Source organism: Buteo buteo, chromosome 3 (genome assembly GCF_964188355.1).
Source record: "Buteo buteo chromosome 3, bButBut1.hap1.1, whole genome shotgun sequence".
NCBI lineage: Eukaryota > Metazoa > Chordata > Aves > Accipitriformes > Accipitridae > Buteo > Buteo buteo.
This window is the reverse complement of record NC_134173.1, coordinates 6,252,358-6,274,459: the sequence shown is the minus strand read 5'-3', so window position 1 is coordinate 6,274,459 and position 22,102 is coordinate 6,252,358. Positions and strand designations below refer to the sequence as shown.

Below are 22,102 nucleotides of genomic sequence, written 5' to 3'. Positions count from 1 at the left end.
GATGCTGTTCTTTCCCAAGAAAGAAAAAACTTGCCAACATATTCTCTTCTCAGCACCAAGACCAAAACTTTTTACATGCCCATTTAAAAATTGTCCTATTTGTAAAACCTTAAAATTGTGCAGTTTGCTTGGAATAGTTGGAATAAAATAGGAAATTCCACTCCTCCCACCCACCTTGCCCAAGTTACAAACAGTGCAGAAGTATGCAAGGGTTTTTATTAATGTTTGTTTAACAGGTGAGTGACTGTTTTTGTAACAAAAAAAGTTCATGAAATATTCTGAAAACAAATTATTAGTGCATTCTACATATATATGGGCATTTCCAAACAAATAGCTAATCCAGAACAATAGCTGTTGGGCAATATAAAGCTCACAATAGAACTTTTAACATAACCTACAAAGGGGGAATGTTGCAAAAATATGTAACACACCAACAAACATGAGTTTTGGTAGAAGCTAACAGGATTGGTGCTTCTAAACCAGTTACATGCTTTTAAAAATCCTCCTCAAGTAACTTCGGTCTTAATACACTGACCTGCAAAGTGTCCATGAATAATAGTTCAACAATTAGTTGTGCAAATAATTGACACTTCTAAAAAAGTGAAAGTGAGTATCAAACATTTATTACATTGCATCCAACCCTGTACAATCGAGTGTATGATCCTTCAACTTACATATTTATACCGAAAAATGTGTTTTACTCTCTTGACTACATTTTTCTTTAAAACATTTTGAGTGATCAGTGACAAACTATGAAAAAAATGAAAAAGCATAAAATGTTTGATCTTTTAATCCTAAGAACTCACGAATCTGTACAAATTCAAGGCATGAATCTCAAATACATTGGCATTGATTCACTGGCTGCTGTTTGTCATCCGAGTTGCTTAACTGCCTGTACGTATGAAGTGTGCCACAGCTGTGTGGTCAGACACTTTCCACATCCTGAAGGAATTACACACAGGGTAAGTTATTCAAACTAATTTGTTCTACTGGGCATTTAGGGCATGTACATATGGCCAGCTACAGCAGCTTGGCTCAGGCTGTCACACAATAGTAACTCGATTGTGTTCTCACCTCCCAACTGGCACATGCTTGGCATCCAGACAAACTTTGGCCTTTCTGGTGTTTGTGATGATATCTCCTTTTTTTTTTCCCCCAGGTCTGTCTATCTACTACAACTTTATTTAAAAAAAAAAAATCAGTACATAACAGACTAATAAATCAATACAACAGTATAATTAGTACCACCAAGGCGAACAAAATCACAACTGGAAAAATGAGTAGTTGGGAAACATGTATTCTGTTTAGGAATTTTATTTCATGTTAGATACTTTTGCTGAGTAACTGGATTAGGTTGCACACACTACTTCAAAAGATTTATCTGCTGTCTTCTGTGCCCAGACTGAAATGAAACCAGGAGGAAATACTAAGAGAAAAACTTGTATCTGCTGGAGGTCTCTGTTAAAACTGGAAGGGCATTCACTTAGCTGGATTGCTTCCGAGCCATACAGTAGCTGATTGCCTAGAGCAAACATGTTTGTCAAGTCTAGCCCTCGGTAAATAAAGAACTGCTAATTAAAGAACAGACAACCTACCGACACTAATCAAAGTCAAGGAACAGAGAAGACCAGATGTTATAAACAGAAAGGTAAACACTGCCCCTTTGAGGTCTAAGGCTGGATTAGAAAGGAGGAAGAAAAAAAGAGTTATTCTCCAAAATACATGGCACCTTTGAAAAAGAAGGTGGTTCCTACTGCTACAAGGACCCAAAGAACACTCAATGTTTTAAGGGATTTCAAGCATGGAAATGCACTGTTTCCTTGGTCTTTGTTTGTTTGTTTGTTTGTTTTCATCTAGATCTGTTTATTTTACTGCACTAACTAAATTAAAAAGCCCCCTGTCTTTAAAGTTTGCAAAGCTTGTGTATCTGTAGGCTTTCATGGTCATGTGTATGTGAAGTGGTGAACCATAAGCTCAAACTTTAAGAGTCGTGGAAGAGTATACTTCAGTTCTGGGAGATCTGAGACGGTCAGAGAGGGAGGTAGTGGCTACCAGTGCAGGTTGCATTCAGGTTCCTATCTGCAAATAACAAATGGGACCTGTTCAGGGAACAGAGCCAGGTACAATGGCTGTAACCCATGGAGGTTCCTGCAAGCTAACCAGGCAGCAGCACAGTGATGTCTATAATGGAAGCACACCGTTGGGTTACAACTAAAACCTTGACTGAGAAAAAAACCTAAGTATTCTTAACATACCTCCAGTATGATGAGAATGTAACTTTGAGTTTATACACTTCCTAGTATTCAAGCATGGATCCCTAGCTCCAATGAGACTTTCATGAATCTGTTTCTTCGTGTGTTATTTTAATTAGCATCTTTTGGATGTTTCATTCATAAAGTACTCTTTCTATATTAAGCTGGAAGACAATGCAAGACTGATTAAATTTGAAACAAGATCATACTATTGCCCCCCTCAGAATACTATTACATACATTTATATACATACACATTCACACATACATAATTTATATAAATGTATGTATATACACTTAGGATTTACGTGGCAAGTAGCTTGCTCAAACACAGTCTCTTCCAAACATCTGCTTCAGAACCAGTCTTGCTTAAACAAAACAAACAAACTTAAAAAAAAATATTAAAAAAAAGATAGCATTGAGACATCATGTAAAACATCAGGGATAAGGAGTACAATGTGCTACCCCACTTAGGGGAGACAAATCACACATCTCTGTTGATGGAGTATGACCATCAACTAGGTAAATCACTCTAAATTCTGTTTTGCTGCTTCTGATACCTATGGAAGCTGGCATCTCTCTATACTACACAGCAGCCTGGAATACAAACACAACAGAGTTTAAGAGCATGCATAGCTCACTGGAGCATCTGTTGTTAGACAGTGAAAGGAAAGGCACCGACACTGCACATCCCATGCAATTACAAGTGCAACAAGGAGGAGAAACGGAAATGCAGTAGGAGAATTTAACACCTTCAGACTACAACTGTGATTGTCCCTACTATGCACGATGGATCACATGAAATCCCATTACTTCCCCTACTTAGCGTTTTCCTAACATGGCCTTTTCTGCCCTCTTGAACTTCTGTAGTTCAATAGCTAGTTCCCAATATCTCAGATACAGCCACATAAGTCTTCCATTTTGACTTTTGTTTCTGTTCAGCAGATTGCCACAGTAGTTATCATGTTTGAAAATATCTTTTAAGCCACTTTCCATATGTAGAGCCATAGCAACAGGATCAGTTGCTGCTTTAACTAGCAGATTTCTCTCTATTTCTAGTCTCTGGCCTCTGGGTACAACAAGGCTGCAGTAGATGTCCTGTCTTTCTTTGAGTCCCTCTTCAAATTCTTTTAGTACAATATTGGCTCTCTTTTGCCACTCTTCTTCCTTTGCCAGACAACTTTGATACAAGTTACCTTCTGCTCCTGAGCGCAAAAGCACTTGTTTTTCTCGCTCTAACTTCTCCTGCTCCTGTTCTAGGATCCTTCTTTCTTCTACTAGTTTGCGACTCTGGGACACAAGGGCTTCACGGTAACTCAGGGTTCTGTGGCGCTCCTTTTCAAGCTCCAACTCCAAATGAGCGACCGTGCGACGATTTTCTGTGATTATATCCCGGTACTTGGCTTCCAGCTCTTTTTGTAAAGATGAGTGTTTTTTATAATATTCTTTTTTTTCTCTTTCTATTTCTTTTTGACATTCTCTGGTCCAGATCCAACCTATCACATATAAATGAGACTTCAGACATGAGTATAACACATATAACACTGATGGGTATGATTAATTAAGTATGATTCTAAAGAAGCTATTAAGTGGTAAAAAGCTTCCTTTCCTGCCCTCCCCAATGATATTCACTTCTATTCATATGTCCCACAAAATGTATTTCTGTGGGTCCATGTTTCACAGTAAGTCACTTTAAATGACTATGTCACCTTTGAAGTAAAATCTCCCCTAGTCTTTTATTGCTAATACACACACTTCTTGGATTAAGGAAGGAAAATAAAGTTATGGGGAAACAAAATGGAGGCTTCCAATGCAGGAACTACACTGAGGACTTTTCAGGTCCAGTCAATAAATGTACACCCGCAGCTCCTTGGGTTGTTACCTTTGGGCTCTCTAGCACATCACGTGCCCGCTCTTCTGAGAGAGCTGTGTAAATTGGAGCTTATTCAATACAGATTCAATTCCGTGCGTGAAAAACGGCCGTTGCCCTAACGCTGTAAACAGTGCTTACCGTTACAAACGAGCAGACCAGAGGGAAACCCTAGATGGGGTATTACTTTATCACTGTACTGCTTCAGAGGTTCCCCTTTGGCGGGCGGGCGAGACCCCCGAGCGTGGCCGCGCACCCCAGCTCTGGCGGCCAGGCCCGGGCGCTACTTACGGAAAGCGGCCAAGCCCAGCATGGGCACCAGCAAGGCGTAGTTCCACCTGCTGCCTTCATCCCCGGGCTCTCGTTGATTTGGCAGGATGTTCCAGTTGGGAGGGTCATTTAAGTTATTCATCAAGGCACCCTAAGATGGGAGAGAAACGGGGCGTTACTAGGCCCGCTCCTACAGCCACCTCGCACCACAGCTAACTCCGGGACGGGTATTTCTGCCTCAGGACCCTCAAACGGCGGCCCCATCGCTCGGGGATCCCAGCACGGACGACCCTTCATCCAGCCACAGGCTCCCCGGCCTGCTCCCTAACTACCGCCCCCCCCACGGGCCTCGGCGCTGCCGCTGTCACCGCCCACCCCCTTCCCCGTCCGGCGGCACGTTCGCCGCTGTTGTTGCCGCCGTCCCGAAGGTCTCCAGGTTTCCTCCGCGTTGCCAGGCCGAGGCCGCGGCCCCGTCCCCGCCGCCAAGCCGGTGGCGGGGCGGAGGGTCCCCTCAGCGGGAACAGCCACCTACCGGGCCGCGGCGGAGCCTGGCCGCTGTCACTTACCTGCCGGACACGCCCCCTTTTTTCGGGCCGGCCCATTAGCCTAGAGAAAAAGGGGGGGGAGAAGACGAGGGGGGACAACGAACCGACTCGCCCCATCCCCTAAGCGCTCCCAATCGTCTGGCCCCGTCCCAGCCGGCTCAGCTAGCGGGATGAGGCGAGGTTTGGCAAAGGGGACACGCACACCGCATAGAAGTACGCAGGCCCTCAGCCTTTGAGCTCCCCCCCCCCCCCGCTCCTAGCACAATTGGTTTCTCCCGCCGAGCCTTGCGGGTAGCGGCGCCGTCAGCGGCGCTCTGGCGCATGCGCCCTCGTTGGCGCCTGCGGGCCCTTGCGAAATGGCGGCAACGGTAGCGGCTTCGCGGAGCTTGGCGAAGCGCTGGCTGCGGCCGGCGGCGCGGGCGGTGAGTGCTTGTCCTCGGTCCCCTCCGCCCTCCCGCCGGCGTCCCGGTGGAGGGGAAACGGTCAGGACGCGGGGCTGGCGCGGAGAAACCCCCTTCAGGAGGGAGACGGGCCGGCCGGGCCTGGGGACCACCCCCCCCCCCCCGGCGTCCCCTGCCGCTCCCCTCAGCCGCGGCGGGGGAGTGCGCCTGGTGCCGGCCGGGCTCCCCCCTTGCCCTGCCCCGCGGCCTGGTTCGCGGAGGCCCGTAGCCGGTGTCTCCCCCGTGACCTTGGCGGGGGAGCACCCGCCCCGGGGCGGGGAGCCGCGGCTGGGTTGCGGGAGCGGGGCGGGCAGGGCCGTGCGGGGCCGGGTGCCCCCTCGGCGGGCTCGTTCCCATCGGTTCTCTCTTTTTTTTTCTTCCGAAGCGGGGCCGGCCTCGCTACTCGGCTCCTAGGGCAAGTTACTGGGTGGTAGCTGACTGTGGGCAGGGCTGGGCCGCTCCTCCTGGCTTGGGAAGCGAATGCCGTAGCCTTAGGCCGTGAGGGAGCTCCAGGAGGGATGGGAGAAGGCAGCGGGGACGGGACGTGGTGGGGAAGGGCTCTGGAAGAGGCCGGCAGGTGCAGCACCTTCCAGCCCCAGCACCTGGGTAGAGAGCTTATTGCTGGCTGCTTCTGGACCTGTGTGGGAAGCTGGTGTATCTCTGTATGTTGCTTGGATCTGGCTAGCAGTTGTTTCCAGAAGCGGTGCTTCTTAAACGTTTGACTGTTTTAGCTGATCTGTAAGCAGTCCTTAGCGAAGGCTTGTTTTCCTCCGTGGTGAAGTGGAAGCTTTCAGCGTCTTTCCACTGTTTTCACTGTGCGTGTCCGTAATGAGCTTGGGATTGCAAAAGATAAATGTGTGGGAAAAGGACCCTGTAAATGCAGCTGTAGTTGTCTCTGTCTTATAAAGCAAGTGCAGGAAAGACAACCTGCTGACAGGGAGAAAGACTTAAAGATTGTCTTTATGTTTTAGATGGTGGTGAACTGGCTCTGGTTGGACCTTTAATTTCATAAGGGCAGTGATGTCCCTGGTGGCATAACAATTTAGGATTAGTGTGATCAGCGTTTACTTAAAATTTAGTGTAATGTCTTTTTCTGCTTTGTGGAATTCTGTTCAGACTCATTCTGAACAAAACTTATGGTGGCAGAAATTCATATGTATAACTTTAACAGAAAAGTGTATGTGGATGGGAATAGCAGTTCTGAAAACTGTTTTCTCAAAGCTTAGATGTGGAAAGAAAAGCAATCTGCTAAACAGTTGTGTGGTTTGGGTTTTTTTATAATGTATTTCCAGAGTCCTCTGATGCAAAATATATTTGATAACTGTTTATAGCAACTTCAGAAAATAACAAAGTTTCTTCAAAGGAAATTAGTTGCAAGGCATTGTGGCAGAATTCTGATTGGAGATTGCAGCAGGCTGTTTACTCTGAGGGGAGAAAAAAAAAAAAGGGTCAGTTTCTTCTGGGGCTTTAGGGCATAGTCACAGGGGAGGTAGTTTGTGTTGTTTTTTTCCCCCCTCAGTCATTTGCACTTTAAGCAATACTAAGTATTTACAGACCTCTTCATTGTGTGCTGTCTTTACGTGCAGTAAAGATTTTCTTTGAATTGCTTTATGCAGTTACCATGTGTATTGTTGCTCACCAGTGAGAAATAATTTATTGCTGTAAAAAGAGCTGTACTGTTGCTGCAAAAACATTTTGGAAAAAAGCATTAGGAGTATATGCTGGAGAATGCATGGTTGCTACGTTTAAAGTGTGCACTGTAGCCTGCCATGTCAGTTAGAGTTCTGCTAGTCTAACTTGGGTTGCACTTGGCCTGTGAAAGCAGTTCTGCTGCAGAGAGGAAGCCCCATTTTAGCTCGAGCTGTAGTTGTTGGGAACGCTCTTTTGCAGATAAATTGCATCTGATACTTGGGTTACATCTGGCTGTCCGTGAACTAGTTGATCTGATTCTGTATGTGAGATGTTAATGAAGATGATTAATACAGGAATTAAGATGGGCATGGAGTTGCCCCAAAGCGTGGTAACACAGCAGAGTGGAAGGGGGAGAGTAACTGCCTGGAGGAGGGTATTCGCAGAACTCTTTGTGAATAGATGTTAAGGCTGCTCTTACTTGAAGATGGCTGTAAAAACCAGAAGTGTGTTAGCAAATATGATGATGCGTTAGATTCACTGTTATGCAAGATGATAATTACAGGAAGCTAGTATGAGAAATGATAAAACTAGGTCGAGGAAGGTGTAGTGTAGTTCAGTTCTGGTATGGAGGAAGAGGGGAACGTTTGGAAAGGATAAGGAGGGAAGATCTGCTTGTTAGCATATTATAGGGTGATTGTCTTTTCCAGCAACTGTTATATTCATGGTTCAAATGTTACTCCAGTGCATTTTAGGATATATTTCAAACAGGGAAGTGCTGATGTCACTGCATAGGTCACTAGTATGGGTTTGTGTTGCTGTTCTCATCAATCATACATCCTCAGTTAGATGTGTTTTTCTGAACAGTGCAAAGAAGAAATACCAGGTTCCAAGAAATTGGGTATTTATACTGTGGAGACTAAAATTCTTTTAACCTGTTAAAGCAAAGACTGGATATTGGGTAGGTTTGTGTGGTGGGGTTTTTCGTTTTGTTTTTGGTTTTGAACATGCCAGGGGAGAGGGAATAATATTACAGAAGGGGAAAACTGTGCCCTTGTGCTTCATTTAGGTATTAATAAATGGTTCTAAATTGGCCACTAATAGAGAATGAGAAAAAGAGAAATATATCTGACTTTTGAAGCAGTGATGAGCTGGAACAGCTTTCCCTACCACCTAATTTTTTTATCTTCATTATTCTTGGCCACCTGAAAGAATTAAAAGGATTGCTTGACGCAAGAGGTATTTTCCATTAATTCCTGTGGTTTCCATAAAGCTGTCTCCATCTTTGCTTACATACGAAAAAAAGTGTAAGAATACTACAGCATTAATTGCAAACATATTCTTCTGTCAGTGCAGCCTCAGATAGGTCTGCGAGACTGGTTAGCTTTAGTGCTGTAAATAACATAGCCTGCAAGTAGCAGGGCGTCACAGACTGCTCTCTCATCCAGTCAAAACTTTTTTTTTCTTTTCTGGTTGTGAATATAGGAAAGCTGGAACTTCATTGCATGTAGCTTTAAAATAAGTTGATACAATATTCTTGTATGTATGTTATCAGTGGTGAGTAAAAGTTTGTTATAAATGTAGGGTAGCTGAGAACACTGAAAGTCGTCTTTGTGTAAACATTTGTTCTATAATAGTTATCTTGACTTCTTTCCATAGTGGCCAGCGGCATGTCAGACTCTTGCACGCAACTTACACTTCACAGTCTACGGAAAGAAAAATGCTTCTACGAAGGTTTCTGATTCGGTATGTTTGTGCTTCTTTATGTCTTAAGTAACAGGTTAAATAATACACATAATGCTTGAGAGATGTGAAACAACCTGGTACTTGGCTTTTAGTGGAGTGTTGTGTTCAAGTACATAGTGAGATTGAGTTGCTGAAATGCATTGCTTTTTTTAATGATAGTTTCCACCCAAGACAGTACATAATAGATGTAGCATTTGCTGCAAGAGTCTATTAAGAACATGAAACCTATACTGCTTGTGTCTCCATGAAACTTAAGTTTGACCTACCTTGAAATATTTGTGATCATAACACATGGATTTATTTTTCCAGATTTCTACACAATATCCAGTAGTGGACCATGAATTCGATGCAGTTGTTGTGGGTGCAGGAGGAGCAGGTCTGCGGGCTGCCTTTGGCTTGTCAGAAGCTGGATTTAATACAGCATGTGTTACAAAGCTGTTTCCCACCAGATCTCATACCGTTGCTGCACAGGTGAGAAATGAAGTAGAACAAATGTTTAAAAAAATGCCTGCTGTCAGAAAGCTGATTTGAATATGCACACAAACATCATGTTTCAAGGCCACACTTCCTTTTATAAATATTGCATATTTAGCTGAAACTACTTTGCAGGGCAATATGTGTTTAGATTATATTCAGTGCTTTTTCACTGCATTCAGTGTAACTTTGCAATTCGTTGTGTTACATGAAACAGAACAAGATAAGAGTGAGTGTGAAACTGATAAATTGTGCAGGTTTTTCACAGCCACGTTAAATCTGACTTTACTGTATTTCTTGTACATGGAGGCATAAATGGTTTGTGACTTTTAACAGGAATGAGGAAAACCTACTAAGGCTGTACTTCAGTAATATAATTCCGGGAAAATGGATTTTCATTTTCAGGGAGGGATCAATGCTGCTCTGGGAAACATGGAGGACGATAACTGGAGGTGGCATTTCTACGACACAGTGAAAGGGTCTGATTGGCTGGGTGACCAGGATGCCATACACTACATGACCGAGCAAGCCCCAGCTGCGGTGATAGAGGTGAGACCCACTGGAATTGATGTTGGCTCTAAGTATTTATAACACAGACTAGCTTCCAAAGAGATGTCCTTACTAGGAACATGGTAAAATAACTTGTTGGATTGTTATGCACAAGAGTTTCTGATGTTTGTGTTTGGGTTCAACAGCTGGAAAACTATGGGATGCCGTTCAGCAGAACTGAAGAAGGAAAAATCTATCAGCGTGCATTTGGTGGACAGAGTCTTCAGTTTGGAAAAGGAGGACAGGCTCACAGATGCTGTTGTGTTGCAGACAGGACTGGACACTCTCTCTTACATACTCTGTATGGCAGGGTAAGCAGCTGTGAAGCAAGCTTGGTTTGGGTTTTTGTATTTGCAATTGATGATGTTTGGTTTTTTTTCTTCTTCCCCCTGGAGGTTGCGGGGGGGAACCACCCATGTGTAGCTCTTCACATATGAATGAGGAATCTTGGGGAATGATTGAGAACAATTCTGGATTTCCGTCCTTCGGCAAAGTAGAAGGATGTAGCCTAGGTGATGCTTGTTTTTTGTCAGGAGTATGCAGAAATAGAATAAAGTGAAAGATCGTAATTATAATGGCTCTCGTGAAGACAACGAATGTTAATCAGCGTACACTGTTAGCTTTGTGGCCTGTAGTAGTTCTTAGCTGTTAATACTTTTGTGTCTGTTAACTAGACCCAAAGACAATTTATGTAAACCTTCCCCAAAGAACTCCTTTCAAAAAAATCTGACACAGCAGCATTGGAGAACCCTGAAAAAAGGTACAAGGCAGTGTTTTCCTTCACTCATCTTCAAATAGGGAGCAGGGAAAGCAAGAGGTGTAAATGCATGGTGGCGTACTGTGCGTTTCTGAGCTTGCTCTATGGCAAGTAAGTGGCTGGTGTTCCAGTGTCTGTTCCTATCAATTCTACAAACCATAACTAAAGAAAGGTTTGGTTATTTTAAAATGGTAGCGAGCTACTTGAAACCTGAAATTAAGTAGCTAGTAGCTAATGTTTTTTTATTTACTTAGTAGGTAGCTAATTGCTCTCCTTCAGGTTCACACTATATGTGCTGCTGCAATATGAATGTTCAGTGCTGCCAAACACTGGTCTGATCCTTGAGGGCATGAAAGAATGTTTGACTCTATGCCCGCTGCTTTTGCTGGTATACTAGGCTCCCGGAGATGTATTCTGCTTCTCTTCAAGAGGTTAAGTAAAATGTGCTTGTACATGCATCAAGCACTGCAGCTGACTAAAGTGTTGCCAAATGTAGAGGGAAATAACAAGTCTTGCTGACTAGTTATGACTTCTCAGAATTAAGTGGTTTGATAACTACTCGTGTCTCTTTAAGCTAGAATAGATTCATTAGCAAATTTTTATAAAGATTTGTGAGGAAACTGGCTTCCCTGAGAGTTGGTGGGAATGGTTTTGGTTTTTATCCTGATACAGCCTGTATGCGTTGACAGTTTTGAAGAGAGGTTACTTTGGTTTCTGGATTTTTCTTCAAGTTCCTTTTTTTATTTTCCTCCAGTCTCTAAGATATGATACAAGCTACTTTGTTGAATATTTTGCCTTGGACCTACTTATGGAAAATGGAGAATGTCGTGGTGTTATTGCCCTTTGCATAGAAGATGGCACTATACATCGTTTTAGAGCAAAGAACACTGTCATTGCTACTGGGTAATGTAATGTTTATGTTGAAGTACAGAAACTTGAGTGTGCTACTAGTTGGAAGTCTGTGTGTTTGTACATGTATTTGAATCCACAGTGTAGAGATGCCGTGTTGGCTTGAAAAACGTAACTTACATGTTCATCTGCTTTCCCCACTTTGATCAAAAGTAATACAACTGAATTCAGTCGTTCCCTCTGAAAGAAGGCAGCTATTACTTTTGTGACCAAGTATAAATTTAATATGAAGTCTAACTTTGAATTCTAGAACAACGACTCAAAGGCGAAATGCGCAAGAGCAGTATGTGTGATCCAAATGGTCTGAGATTTTTAAAAAGTGCTGTTTAAAGCAGAGATTGTTGCAATGCTGCCAATGTGTATATATTTGTAGGGTTCCGAGTTTCCTGTGGGAAACAACTTTCTTCAAAATTTGGGAGAATCTGTTACATTAAGATACCAAAATTGTAAGTCTGATTGTTGTAGGATGAAATTGTCGGATGAGTGTAACTTAACATTACTTGGTTGAAAAAGTTTGTATACCTTTATTAGAATGCTATATGCATTAGATAGCAATAAACAGCAAAATTCCCTTATCTGTTTGTGTGACAGATATGTTTATAGAGCATAGCAAAACAATGGAGTTCGGTTGCCTATATAATTTGGCTTTATTAAAGCTGAGGCTGTTTTTGTACTTGAGTACTTTGAGGTACATAAAATATGTAGATTGATACCTCTTCTGAGAGTTTGTCCTGAAATTGGGGGTATTTGCAGTGCTCAGTAACATTGGAAGCTAACATATTTGTTTTAGGCACAAGAATTCTCTTTTAATACCTAATTTTGGGCAACTAGGTTTTGAAATCTAGAAATATAAAATCAGGGCAGTGTTGAGGACTTAAACTATTGTTATATGCTATTTTTGATAAAACTGCTAAGTAATAGTTCAAATCGAGTTTAATGCTATTGGGTTGTATTGAGAGAACTTCCTGAAGTAGCTTTTTCTGGCAAAAAGGCTTCTGATATTAACCTAACTATCCTGCTTTGGAACTGTTATTCTTTTTCTTGGACCTTCTGTCACCAGCTGTTTTTTAAATACAGTTGAGCATAACAGGACAATACCAATTTTCTTTTCTTTTGTTTGAACTTAGTACAGGCAAAACTTAGGCATCTTGCTTATTAACCCTCTGCTCTATTTCCACTATTGTGCAAAGAGCATAGCTGAGTGGTATGTTCTGGTGATACTTTTTTCACTACTAATTCTGTTAACTTTTATGTCCTGTAGTGGGTACGGCCGCACTTACTTCAGTTGTACATCTGCTCATACTAGTACGGGTGATGGCACTGCTATGGTCACACGAGCTGGTCTTCCTTGCCAGGACTTAGAATTTGTACAGTTTCACCCTACAGGTACAGAATATGAAATAATACAACATTATTTTTAATGATTTGAACAGATTGGGGTTTTTGTGTTGTTTTAAAATGTGCTCATATCAGTTTGCACTTTCTGCAGCACTTCATTTGTTGCTTGTGACAGGTGTTTAGACTTGTCTGCAACTGCTGTGGAATATAAATCTGAGTAAGACACAATGAGAGAGATGTCTCAGCTGTTCTAATTTAAAGGCCAGTGTTAAATATTCTAAGTTGCTGTCTTTACCATACTAAGAGGTTTTATGAATTCCAAGTTGAAACCACTTCACCTCTTAAACTTACGTTTCCTCTCATCTTTAATATTTTGAAGAGTTTGATATTAGATACAGGAGCAACAGGATAGATGCAAACGTTAAGGAGTTATATACCAGAATCTTTTGTGGAAGTGGGGTAGTTGAAGTAAAGGTATATATTTAGGACTGCAGTTTTATAGCAGAGGATCAGGATCTAAACTGTGGACAACAGTGGTCACACTAAAAAGTGAAGATCTGCTTTTTTGGTTGTAGCTAAATGCTGAGTTTTAACTTGTGATAAGTGGTGATTTTTTTAATTGTTCACTTAGTTTTACAATGTTATCCTTGTTATGTCATAGAGATCCAATGTTCATTTGACTTAGCTAAGGTTTTTCTAGTCAAAGAAGCTTCATTACTTGTCTGAGAATTCCATAGCTTTTCACATAATTTTCAAGTGCATGAATCGGTTAGCATTTTTGTTTTCTATGATGACCAGTGCTGAAGGCTGACAGGTAGGCCTTCCTTCTCTAAAGGAAAAGAAGACTTACTGAGTAGGCTTTGACATTCCACACGATTGGAAGCTGTCCTGTACTGCTTTAGCACAGAAGGGGGAACAAAGATGAGCAGACTGGCCTTGAGATAATCAACTTCTGGTTTACTTAAAGATCTTGAACAAAGTAATTCCTGAAGGTCTACAAAATCTTTGTAAAAGTCTCCTTACCTATTGCTGGGTGCGGATCTCTTCTAGTTCTGATATTTTAGATACCGTGGGTGTTCCAAATCAACTTGCTCACCTTCCAGGATGAGTGTTTGAAAGGAATAACAATACTTGTTTCTGAGAGTCTTGAGAGACAGTTACTAGTGATAGGATTAAGGTGGAATAAAATCTATCCCTGTGACTTGTTTGCATTATTTTAAGGCAACCTTGTTTGTTCAGTCCTGGTCATCCTGATTATGAAGCTGTTGAGAGAATATCTCATTTAATGGTTATTTTCTTTCTTGACAGGTATCTATGGGGCTGGCTGCCTTATAACAGAAGGCTGTCGTGGAGAGGGAGGTATTCTAATTAACAGTCAAGGTGAAAGATTCATGGAGAGATACGCACCTGTTGCTAAGGATCTAGCTTCCAGGGATGTAGTATCTCGTTCTATGACCATAGAAATCCGTGAAGGAAGGTTAGTTAAATATTCGAACAAAGCTACAGAATGAATACTTAATCGTACTAGACTATATGTGGTACAATGTGATAAACACCTCATAATTCATGGGAGTGAGCTTTAGTAACTGTTAGCTGAACACTGCATGTAGGGAAAAAAATTTGCTTGTTAATTCCTAATGATACTAAAAGGGAACACAAGATGTTAGGAGTATCCTGTTTGAATTTGGTGCATCTAGAGACAGTTGCTCAAACAAGTTTAATGTATATGCTCTTAACTGCAAACAGTGGAAATAATCAAGAGAACAGAGCACCAAATTAATTATCTTCAATTCTTGGATATTTCTGCAGGGATATAGTGGTTTAAAGTCTGAAGTACTGTGAGTTATTCTGAAAAGAAAGCTGGGAGGTGAAAACTACATGTAAATTCTGACAGGTTCAACACTTTTCAAATATGCTAGATATTCATTTTTGTCAGATAACCTTTGAAAAAATTAAAGTTAAAATTTTTTCATAAATGAAACGAATTGGATTAGAAATATTACTGGTGTTTGCAGAATTCCTGTTTTGTGTTCCAATGTTGACTTGGGTTTTTTTGTGGTTTTTTGTGGTAGGGGTTGTGGTCCTGAAAAAGACCATGTGTACTTGCAGTTGCACCACCTACCACCACAGCAGCTAGCAACCCGTCTCCCAGGAATTTCAGAAACAGCTATGATATTTGCTGGAGTCGATGTCACTAAAGAGCCTATTCCTGTTCTGCCTACTGTGCATTATAATATGGGAGGTATTCCTACTAACTACAAAGGACAAGTAAGTAATAGATCACTTTTAGGATTTTTCTTTTTTCCCAGCCTGATAAAAGGAAATGATTTTCCAAATTTAAAAGCATTAACAATGTTTTTCATAAATGTAAGGATGCTGAGTAAGATTAGCTTAATAATAATATTATAATAATGATGTCAGAGTACTTAAATCGCACAGTCTTGTTTGTTTTTGTCAATAACTTGAAAGCCATGTTACAGCCCATATGGAGATGAAGAAATGACTGAAATGAAGTTACTGTCATGTCTGACAAGAATTCTCTTGTTTATCAAGTTGGTGATAATATATAGTTGAACAGAGATCAAACTAGGGCTCTATATTACAGTCTGTAACTGCAGTTAATGTATATTAATTCTCTGTACCTCATGTAATCTCTACACTAAAGCAGATTGCTTCAACTCATACTAATTAGAAGTCAATGTGATGGTGTCAGGTGAATTTTTCTGTTTCAGTGTATTGTACCTGTTAATTTCTAATGTAAAATTTTGCCTTAGAAATGTGTGCAGATCAGACTTTCTTTCTGTGCTTTTCTGACTTGCTGCAGAATTGTGATGAAGAGTACATGGTTCTGTTTCATCAGCATAACTAAAGAAATCTTAGGTTTTACTGCCATCTGTATTTACGTAGCATTGCTACTTGCGCTTTAGAACTAAGGTATTTATTGTTTTAGAGTTGGAGAAAACTTCATATTGCTGTGTTTCATCCTTACGTGCACATGGCCTTTGCAAATAAGGAGGTTTGTGCTGTTATAAACTGTTTAAGAAATGAGTATTAATTGACTGTCTGAAATGATAGGTGATCACACATGTGAATGGTGAGGATAGAGTGGTACCTGGTTTATATGCTTGTGGGGAAGCAGCCTCTGCATCTGTCCATGGCGCAAATCGACTTGGAGCAAACTCACTTCTGGATTTGGTGGTCTTTGGCCGTGCTTGCGCCCTTACTATTGCAGAGACATGCAAGCCTGGTAAGTCTCACTTCATTTTAGAGACATTTGCCTTTATGATTTCATTTCTGCCCAACAAAGAGTTGTTGCTACGTAATTCAAATTCAGAATGCTAGACATATACTCTTTATTTGTTAGAAAAGGCAGAAATCGGTGTTTATGCTTTTTATAGGCATGTTCTTTGTGATGCAAATGCTTGTCACTAACATTTGCTTTGTGAGTTGATCATCTTAAAACTGGAACTGGGTCAATGCTGTTGGCAAAAACAGTTGAGATTTTTTCACAGACTAGCAAAACAGAATATTGAATTATGAAGACTGATTTCTCTACATGCTGCACTGCATCTTCTACATCAAAATGTACAAAATGTATTATAGTGGAATTTGCTGCCACCTTGTTGATATATAAGGTGGACTGCATATGCAAATGGTAAGAGACAGATACTAAAAATCATACTATCTCATCCCCTCATAATGTGGATTATCACTGCTGAATGTTATTTTTAAATAATCTGGTTCAGCAACAGTTAGTGAGCTGAAAAAAAACCCCACCCAACCAACAAAACACTGTGAGAGGCAGTTATATTGCCAGAGCAGCTGAAGTCCAGAAGTAGTTATCTGTTTTTCTCATTGCTTAATGTCCAAATTAATAAGACTGTTTGGTTTTTTCAGTCTGACTGTGCACAAGGTACACAGAGTAATGGTTCTTGATGGAACCAGCTTGGATCTAGCAATGCCAATTGGCTCTGTCTTTGTGCAAACATTTATTTGGATCAGTCTTTTTGTGACTCCTTTGAGTTTGAAGTTGCGGGAGGGTTTTTATTAGTCTGAATGCAAAGCTACATGAGAGATGAAGTGTGCTGGTAAGATGCTGTGTTTGGTTTGTTACCCAGTAACAGATGGGTTCCAGTATTGAAGGCAAGATGCAGAGCTCATGTAACTGCCAAGCTTATCGACTGGTCCCTGGTCCCTTAATTGGGCCCAAGAGAGTGTGGGAGGTCTGGGGGTGAGGAGACAAAGTGTTAATGGAAGGTGGTAAGGAGTCACGAGCATAAGCTTATTCTATAGTCAGCATCAAGTACTGTTTTTAAGGAATTAATAGCAGAATTTAGCCAAACCTATAAATTCCCTACTGTCACAGGAAAGAATGTGATTCATGTATTCCACTGAGAACTCTATTTCTAAGTGTAAGGATACTATTGGTGGGAGTTCAGGAAAATTACAGTTAATCTGTACCTCAGAGGAAGAAAACAGATTCTGTTTTAGTCAAATCTGACTTTTAATAGTTGCTAGTCTATGAAACTGACAGAAACCAAAACCAGTCACCTACTAAACTTACTGAAATTTTCTTATTAGGAGAGCCAGTTCCCTCCATTAAACCAAATGCCGGTGAAGCGTCAGTTGCTAATCTGGACAAATTAAGATTTGCTAATGGAACTGTTAGAACTTCAGAAGTGCGACTTAACATGCAGAAGGTAAGCCTGGTGAAGCTCTCAAGTATGAGGTGCGAGAAGCTGCAAGCAACAGGGGGCTTGGTCCCTTTACGAAGTACACTTCAGGATTTGCTTTGCAGAAGTGAAAAGCAGTGTGAGAAGATTGGCTGTGTGCAGTAAAGGCTGTATCAGTTTTGTTAGTTTCTTCTTCCCTTCGTGGCTATTCCTCTTGCATAGTTTACCCACTGTATAATAGAGCGGGGTTTCCTCTAGGATGAGCAGAAGAATGTTTTTTCTTCAGGCTGCAGATGCGTTTGAAGTCAAAACAGCTCTGTATCAAGCTGTTGGAACTAATGAAGTCGTGGGATATTATGCATATGTGGCATATGAAACTGATTTTGTTTTACTGTCTTGCAGACAATGCAAAACCATGCTGCTGTATTTCGTACTGGTTCTGTACTCCAAGAAGGCTGTGAAAAACTTAGCCAAATTTATAGTGATCTGGCTCACCTAAAGACATTTGACAGAGGTAATTTGGTAGCAAACAATCCACCTTGGCCAGAGTACTCTCTGGGAAAACTGTTGTGTTTTGTGGTGGTTTTTTTTTCCTTCTGTAAACCTTCTTATGTGTTTCTCGAAACTTTGGCTAAAGACTGACCACTTTGAACCTTTCAAAATATTTTGTAGAGCCCTACTTGCCAAACATGGTAATCAGTAATGTACTAGATCTTACTGCTTGTTTTCTGACTGCATACTCTTTCAAAGAAGCAGAGACTGAAATCAGATTTAACTGTATAAGGTACTAACTGCTGTTCTTTCATAACATGATATGAAGTTGTTCACATACTAAGATGAACTTCATACTAAGATGAACTTTGTAAGTGTCATACGAAAAGACCAGGGAGTTGCAAAAATCTAAAGACTATTCATAGGCCAAACACTTCAGTTTTCACTCTTCAGCTGAGCAGGTAGTGCTGCATACAGATACTGGCATATCTTGCAGTGTATCTTAGGAGAACTTGGTTAATTAAGTACAACTGGTGAGGTACCTTTTTGTCCACTCATGTGTATTTCTCTCTAACTACTGCTATTTGACATGTATCCTAACACTGAAAGTAGAACTGGCTTTCTTGGACAGCTCTCACCAAGCATGAAGAAAGGTGTTAAAATAGCTTAGAATGTAGGGATCAAAATGAAGATACATTCATGTAAGTAAACTTGGGTCCACCTTGGAGATACTTAAATGAAGAAGAACCTTGTATAACTAGCAGGTTGGTTTGTTCCTGAGTGTGGGAAGGAAGGGAAAGCCCTGTTGTCTGGATCTGCTAGGGATCTACTTAAAGAGCTACTACGTAGCCAGATCTTGTGATCCTAAATGAGGTATGGGGACTGAGTTTTAGGTATGGTATAAAGCAGGCAAGAATCCCTGGTGTAATTTTGTCTCAGCAGTACACACGCAACAGGGACACCTGGTAGAACTACTGAATTTTTCTAAGATTCATTATGACTGTTAGGGTGTAGGAATTGTTACTGAGCCTTGCAGGCAATAGTGAGTAATTCAGTACTGCAGAGTACTGTGACTGCAGTAGGTGGAGCATTGGCTAGTTTGATTCTAAGTATCAGCAATAGGAACAAACTGAGGAATAACTTGTTTGTAGAACATCTTCCATAGTATTTTAATATCTTACTAGGTATTGTGTGGAACACTGACTTGGTGGAGACCCTGGAACTGCAAAACCTGATGCTTTGTGCTCTACAAACCATTTATGGTGCTGAAGCTCGCAAAGAATCCCGGGGTGCTCATGCCAGAGAGGACTATAAGGTATAAACATTTTCTGTGACCTGGATGTAGGATTGAATTTTCTTGTTACGTGTCCTCAGATGGATTATTTAAAAGTTGTAATTTCTTCAAAGTACAGTCTTTAGAGTCTTGAGTTAAGACTAGTGTAGTACTTGTTTGGGGTCACATCTGTTCCATTTTATCTGTTCTTATTTGTTATGTAAAAATGACCGATGCATGCAACATTGGGTGACAGTCTTGAGAGAAGAGTTGTTCATCTTGTTGTTCAGATGTGTGCATCTGAATGATTAGAGAGGTCTAAACCAGGACTATAGTAATAATAAGGTCATGAATGCATAAACAGGACTTCAAGCAGAATAATTGTCCTATGCAGGGAACATTACCTTAAAGCCCTTGTTAAGCCTCAGTATTTAAGATTTGACATAGGTAGTGTTAAGATAAAGCTTGCTGGCTATTAGGAGACACATTGTATTACAATTGTAATTGGAATGCAACTAATCATGAGGTTGTAAAGTGATTTGCAGATGTAATTTCTGGTCTATACCAACCTAATTTTCTCCTTAGTTAAGGATAGATGAGTTTGACTATTCTAAGCCGCTCCAAGGCCAACAGCGGAAGCCATTTGAAGAGCACTGGAGAAAGCACACCCTTTCGTATGTGGACATCCCATCTGGGAAGGTATGTTGAGCCTGATGCTTGAGGGTCTTTCTCACGGTCAACAGACAGCTGCTTTCATACACAGCTCTTGATATCATGATAATACTGCAAATGATTGTCACCGTCTGAGGTACCTGGTACAGTTTAGTGTACTTGGAGCAAGTACACTAATGTGGAAGAAGTTACTGTTGATCTTTGGGAAATGACTTTGCAATTTGAGCTGGAATTGTTTTTCCCCTTGCATCGGACTAGTTCAAAACCTTTTTTATTTTCCTCTGATGGTGGTAAAAACCATTGTTGGTGTTTAGCATAAAGTTTTTGTGGTATTTCAAAGATAGAACTGAAATCTGACCCTATACAAATCTTGAGTGGTTTTTTTGTTTTTTTTTTATCCCATACTCTGAATCTTCCTTGTTTCCTCTCTCCCAGTTTCAGCTTCCTTGAACCTAGTTTGAGGACAAGTGAGAACACTTCGCTTCCTGAAGCTGCTGAGGATGGAAAGATAGAGTGACACAATTCTGTCTCCTAACTGACCATTGGGTTCTCCATCTCCCAGGACTTTCCTAGCTTAAAGAACTAGGAACTAGCAATCTTAGCCACAACTTTACTTTTGTCTGAAAGGCCTTTTTCAAAGTAGTAGTCTTCTGATACCATTTCTGGTCAGGCTTTGCTTCTAAGGAATCAGTCAGTGGTAACTTGGGGGAACTTAAATGTTCTTTGTAGGTTACTAACTTCATTTTCTATGGAAGGAAAAGAATAATGGAGAAATCAGCTTAACATCAATGCAGTCGTTCGGTTATCTCTGTTATTTGGTCATTCTTGTTAGCTAGGCTGTCTTGTTTAGATACAAGATGTTTGTCTTAAAGTTCTTTGTTCTCTTTTACTTTAGGTTACCTTGAAATACAGACCTGTGATTGACAGAACTTTGAATGAAGAAGACTGCTCAACTGTCCCACCTGCTATTCGCTCATACTAGTAACTTACATTTAACTTGCAGTCCCCTCCCAGAGGTGGTTAGTGTATATAAGCATAGCACAAGCAAATCAAAATAGTATTGTCACTCTCAATTAATGGAAAATGCTGACTAAACTTTTCTCTAGCTTGTGTTCTGCTGTGGCTTATTGTACAGTTACGAAAATGGAATGCAGGACAGCTTATGTTCTTTCACCCATCTGTCAAAACTGACAGGGAAAACACAGAATGTGTCTAAATAAAATGATTGGAGGTCTTGTATTTGTATTTGTTTGAATGTGCTGTTATGTATATAATTACAGTGCTTTTATTTTGAATGTATAATTATTTCCATATTTTAAGAACGAGAAATGCATTGCAATAGTTTTAGACAAGATTGAGATGCTGAGTTTTAAAATTAAGTGTCATAATTGCTGACTGTAAGTAACATGAAAAGAAAAGGAGATGACGCACTAGTAATTACAACTTTATTATTTCTAAAGCTAAAATTGTCATATTGTTGTTTTATTGAAAGAAACAAGATACTTGTACTCCAGTTACTTCTTCCAAAATATACCATGAACAGAGTATATTCTCAATAGCTAATCTCTGCTATCTCTGGAACTGCTGAAGCCATTTTAGTGGTGTGTCGTGTGTGTATTTCTTCGACTGTCTTTTCTCTTAGAGGAGCCAAGGACAGTTTTGCAGAAGGCTTACCTAAGTGTTAAAGCTTACCTGGCTCGAACTTAATGGGCTTTAATGCCAAGATGTAACTTGTAAGGCATCAATAGAGCAGTTTCTAGCAGCGTTTGTGTGAATAACTCCCCATTATTGGAGGACTGAAGTGTAATTCAATGCAGTGTTTAATCTTTGACTATTTTTTTGTTTTCTCAACTGCTGACTGTTGGCTGCTGTTGGAAAAACTGGACTGTTGCTGGCTGTGGTTGGAAAAATTGAATACACCATCTTTCACTCTGGCAGCAGTGTTTCTGTACCTTGCACCAGGGAGTGGGGACTGGACTCTGAGAAACGAAGCACTACCCTGGCATGGGCTGGAAGGGAGAAGGGCCCTGACTGTTGTTAAGGGGGGAGGAAGTAAGTTTCCATACATCTTTAACAAGATTACAATAAAGCAGAATAAACTAACGCCGTTCTCTCCCTCCAGAAGTTGCTGTTCCGGGGCCTTCGCCCAGGGGGGCTGCTTTTCCTCACACCGCCTGGGGGCGGGAAGGGCGCGAGGGGCGGGGCTCAGCCCGG

General features: G+C 41.0%; 2 protein-coding genes across 4 annotated transcripts; one reads left to right on the top strand and one right to left on the bottom strand.

Annotated features, from left to right (window-relative positions):
• Nucleotides 1-202: 202 nt before the first annotated feature.
• CCDC127 (coiled-coil domain containing 127) lies at nucleotides 203-4,994 on the bottom strand. 3 transcript variants are annotated; one of them, XM_075022747.1, is made up of 3 exons: nucleotides 4,958-4,994; nucleotides 4,413-4,542; nucleotides 203-3,747 (listed from the first exon to the last, which is right to left on the bottom strand). In XM_075022747.1, the coding sequence occupies exons 1-3, from the start codon at nucleotides 4,991-4,993 to the stop codon at nucleotides 3,074-3,076; spliced, it is 840 nt and encodes a 279-aa protein (XP_074878848.1). In that variant the 5' UTR covers nucleotide 4,994; the 3' UTR covers nucleotides 203-3,073. The 3 variants fall into 3 exon arrangements, with proteins under 3 accessions (XP_074878848.1, XP_074878849.1, XP_074878850.1); XM_075022748.1 differs by lacking the exon at nucleotides 4,958-4,994 and adding an exon at nucleotides 4,924-4,953; XM_075022749.1 differs by lacking the exon at nucleotides 4,958-4,994 and adding an exon at nucleotides 4,767-4,915.
• Nucleotides 4,995-5,240: 246 nt separating this feature from the next.
• Nucleotides 5,241-21,825, top strand: SDHA (succinate dehydrogenase complex flavoprotein subunit A). The gene is made up of 15 exons (XM_075022744.1): nucleotides 5,241-5,358; nucleotides 8,665-8,751; nucleotides 9,061-9,222; nucleotides 9,631-9,774; nucleotides 9,921-10,085; nucleotides 11,286-11,434; nucleotides 12,702-12,826; nucleotides 14,087-14,255; nucleotides 14,851-15,046; nucleotides 15,854-16,025; nucleotides 17,360-17,478; nucleotides 17,854-17,965; nucleotides 19,128-19,258; nucleotides 19,802-19,915; nucleotides 20,784-21,825. Exons 1-15 carry the CDS (start codon nucleotides 5,293-5,295, stop codon nucleotides 20,868-20,870), a joined length of 1,998 nt encoding a protein of 665 aa, XP_074878845.1. The 5' UTR covers nucleotides 5,241-5,292; the 3' UTR covers nucleotides 20,871-21,825.
• The last annotated feature ends 277 nt before the right edge of the window (nucleotides 21,826-22,102 follow it).

Coding starts and splice junctions, on each gene's coding strand:
- CCDC127 (XM_075022747.1), bottom strand. CDS start 4,993: ATGGGCCGGCCCGAAAAAAGGGGGCGTGTCCGGCAG. Junction 4,543..4,957: donor AAAGGGGGCGTGTCCGGCAG/GTAAGTGACAGC, acceptor CTCCCATCTTAG/GGTGCCTTGATGAATAACTT. Junction 3,748..4,412: donor GCTGGGCTTGGCCGCTTTCC/GTAAGTAGCGCC, acceptor TATATGTGATAG/GTTGGATCTGGACCAGAGAA.
- SDHA (XM_075022744.1), top strand. CDS start 5,293: ATGGCGGCAACGGTAGCGGCTTCGCGGAGCTTGGCGAAGCGCTGGCTG. Junction 12,827..14,086: donor TGTACAGTTTCACCCTACAG/GTACAGAATATG, acceptor CTTTCTTGACAG/GTATCTATGGGGCTGGCTGC. Junction 17,966..19,127: donor CCTAAAGACATTTGACAGAG/GTAATTTGGTAG, acceptor ATATCTTACTAG/GTATTGTGTGGAACACTGAC.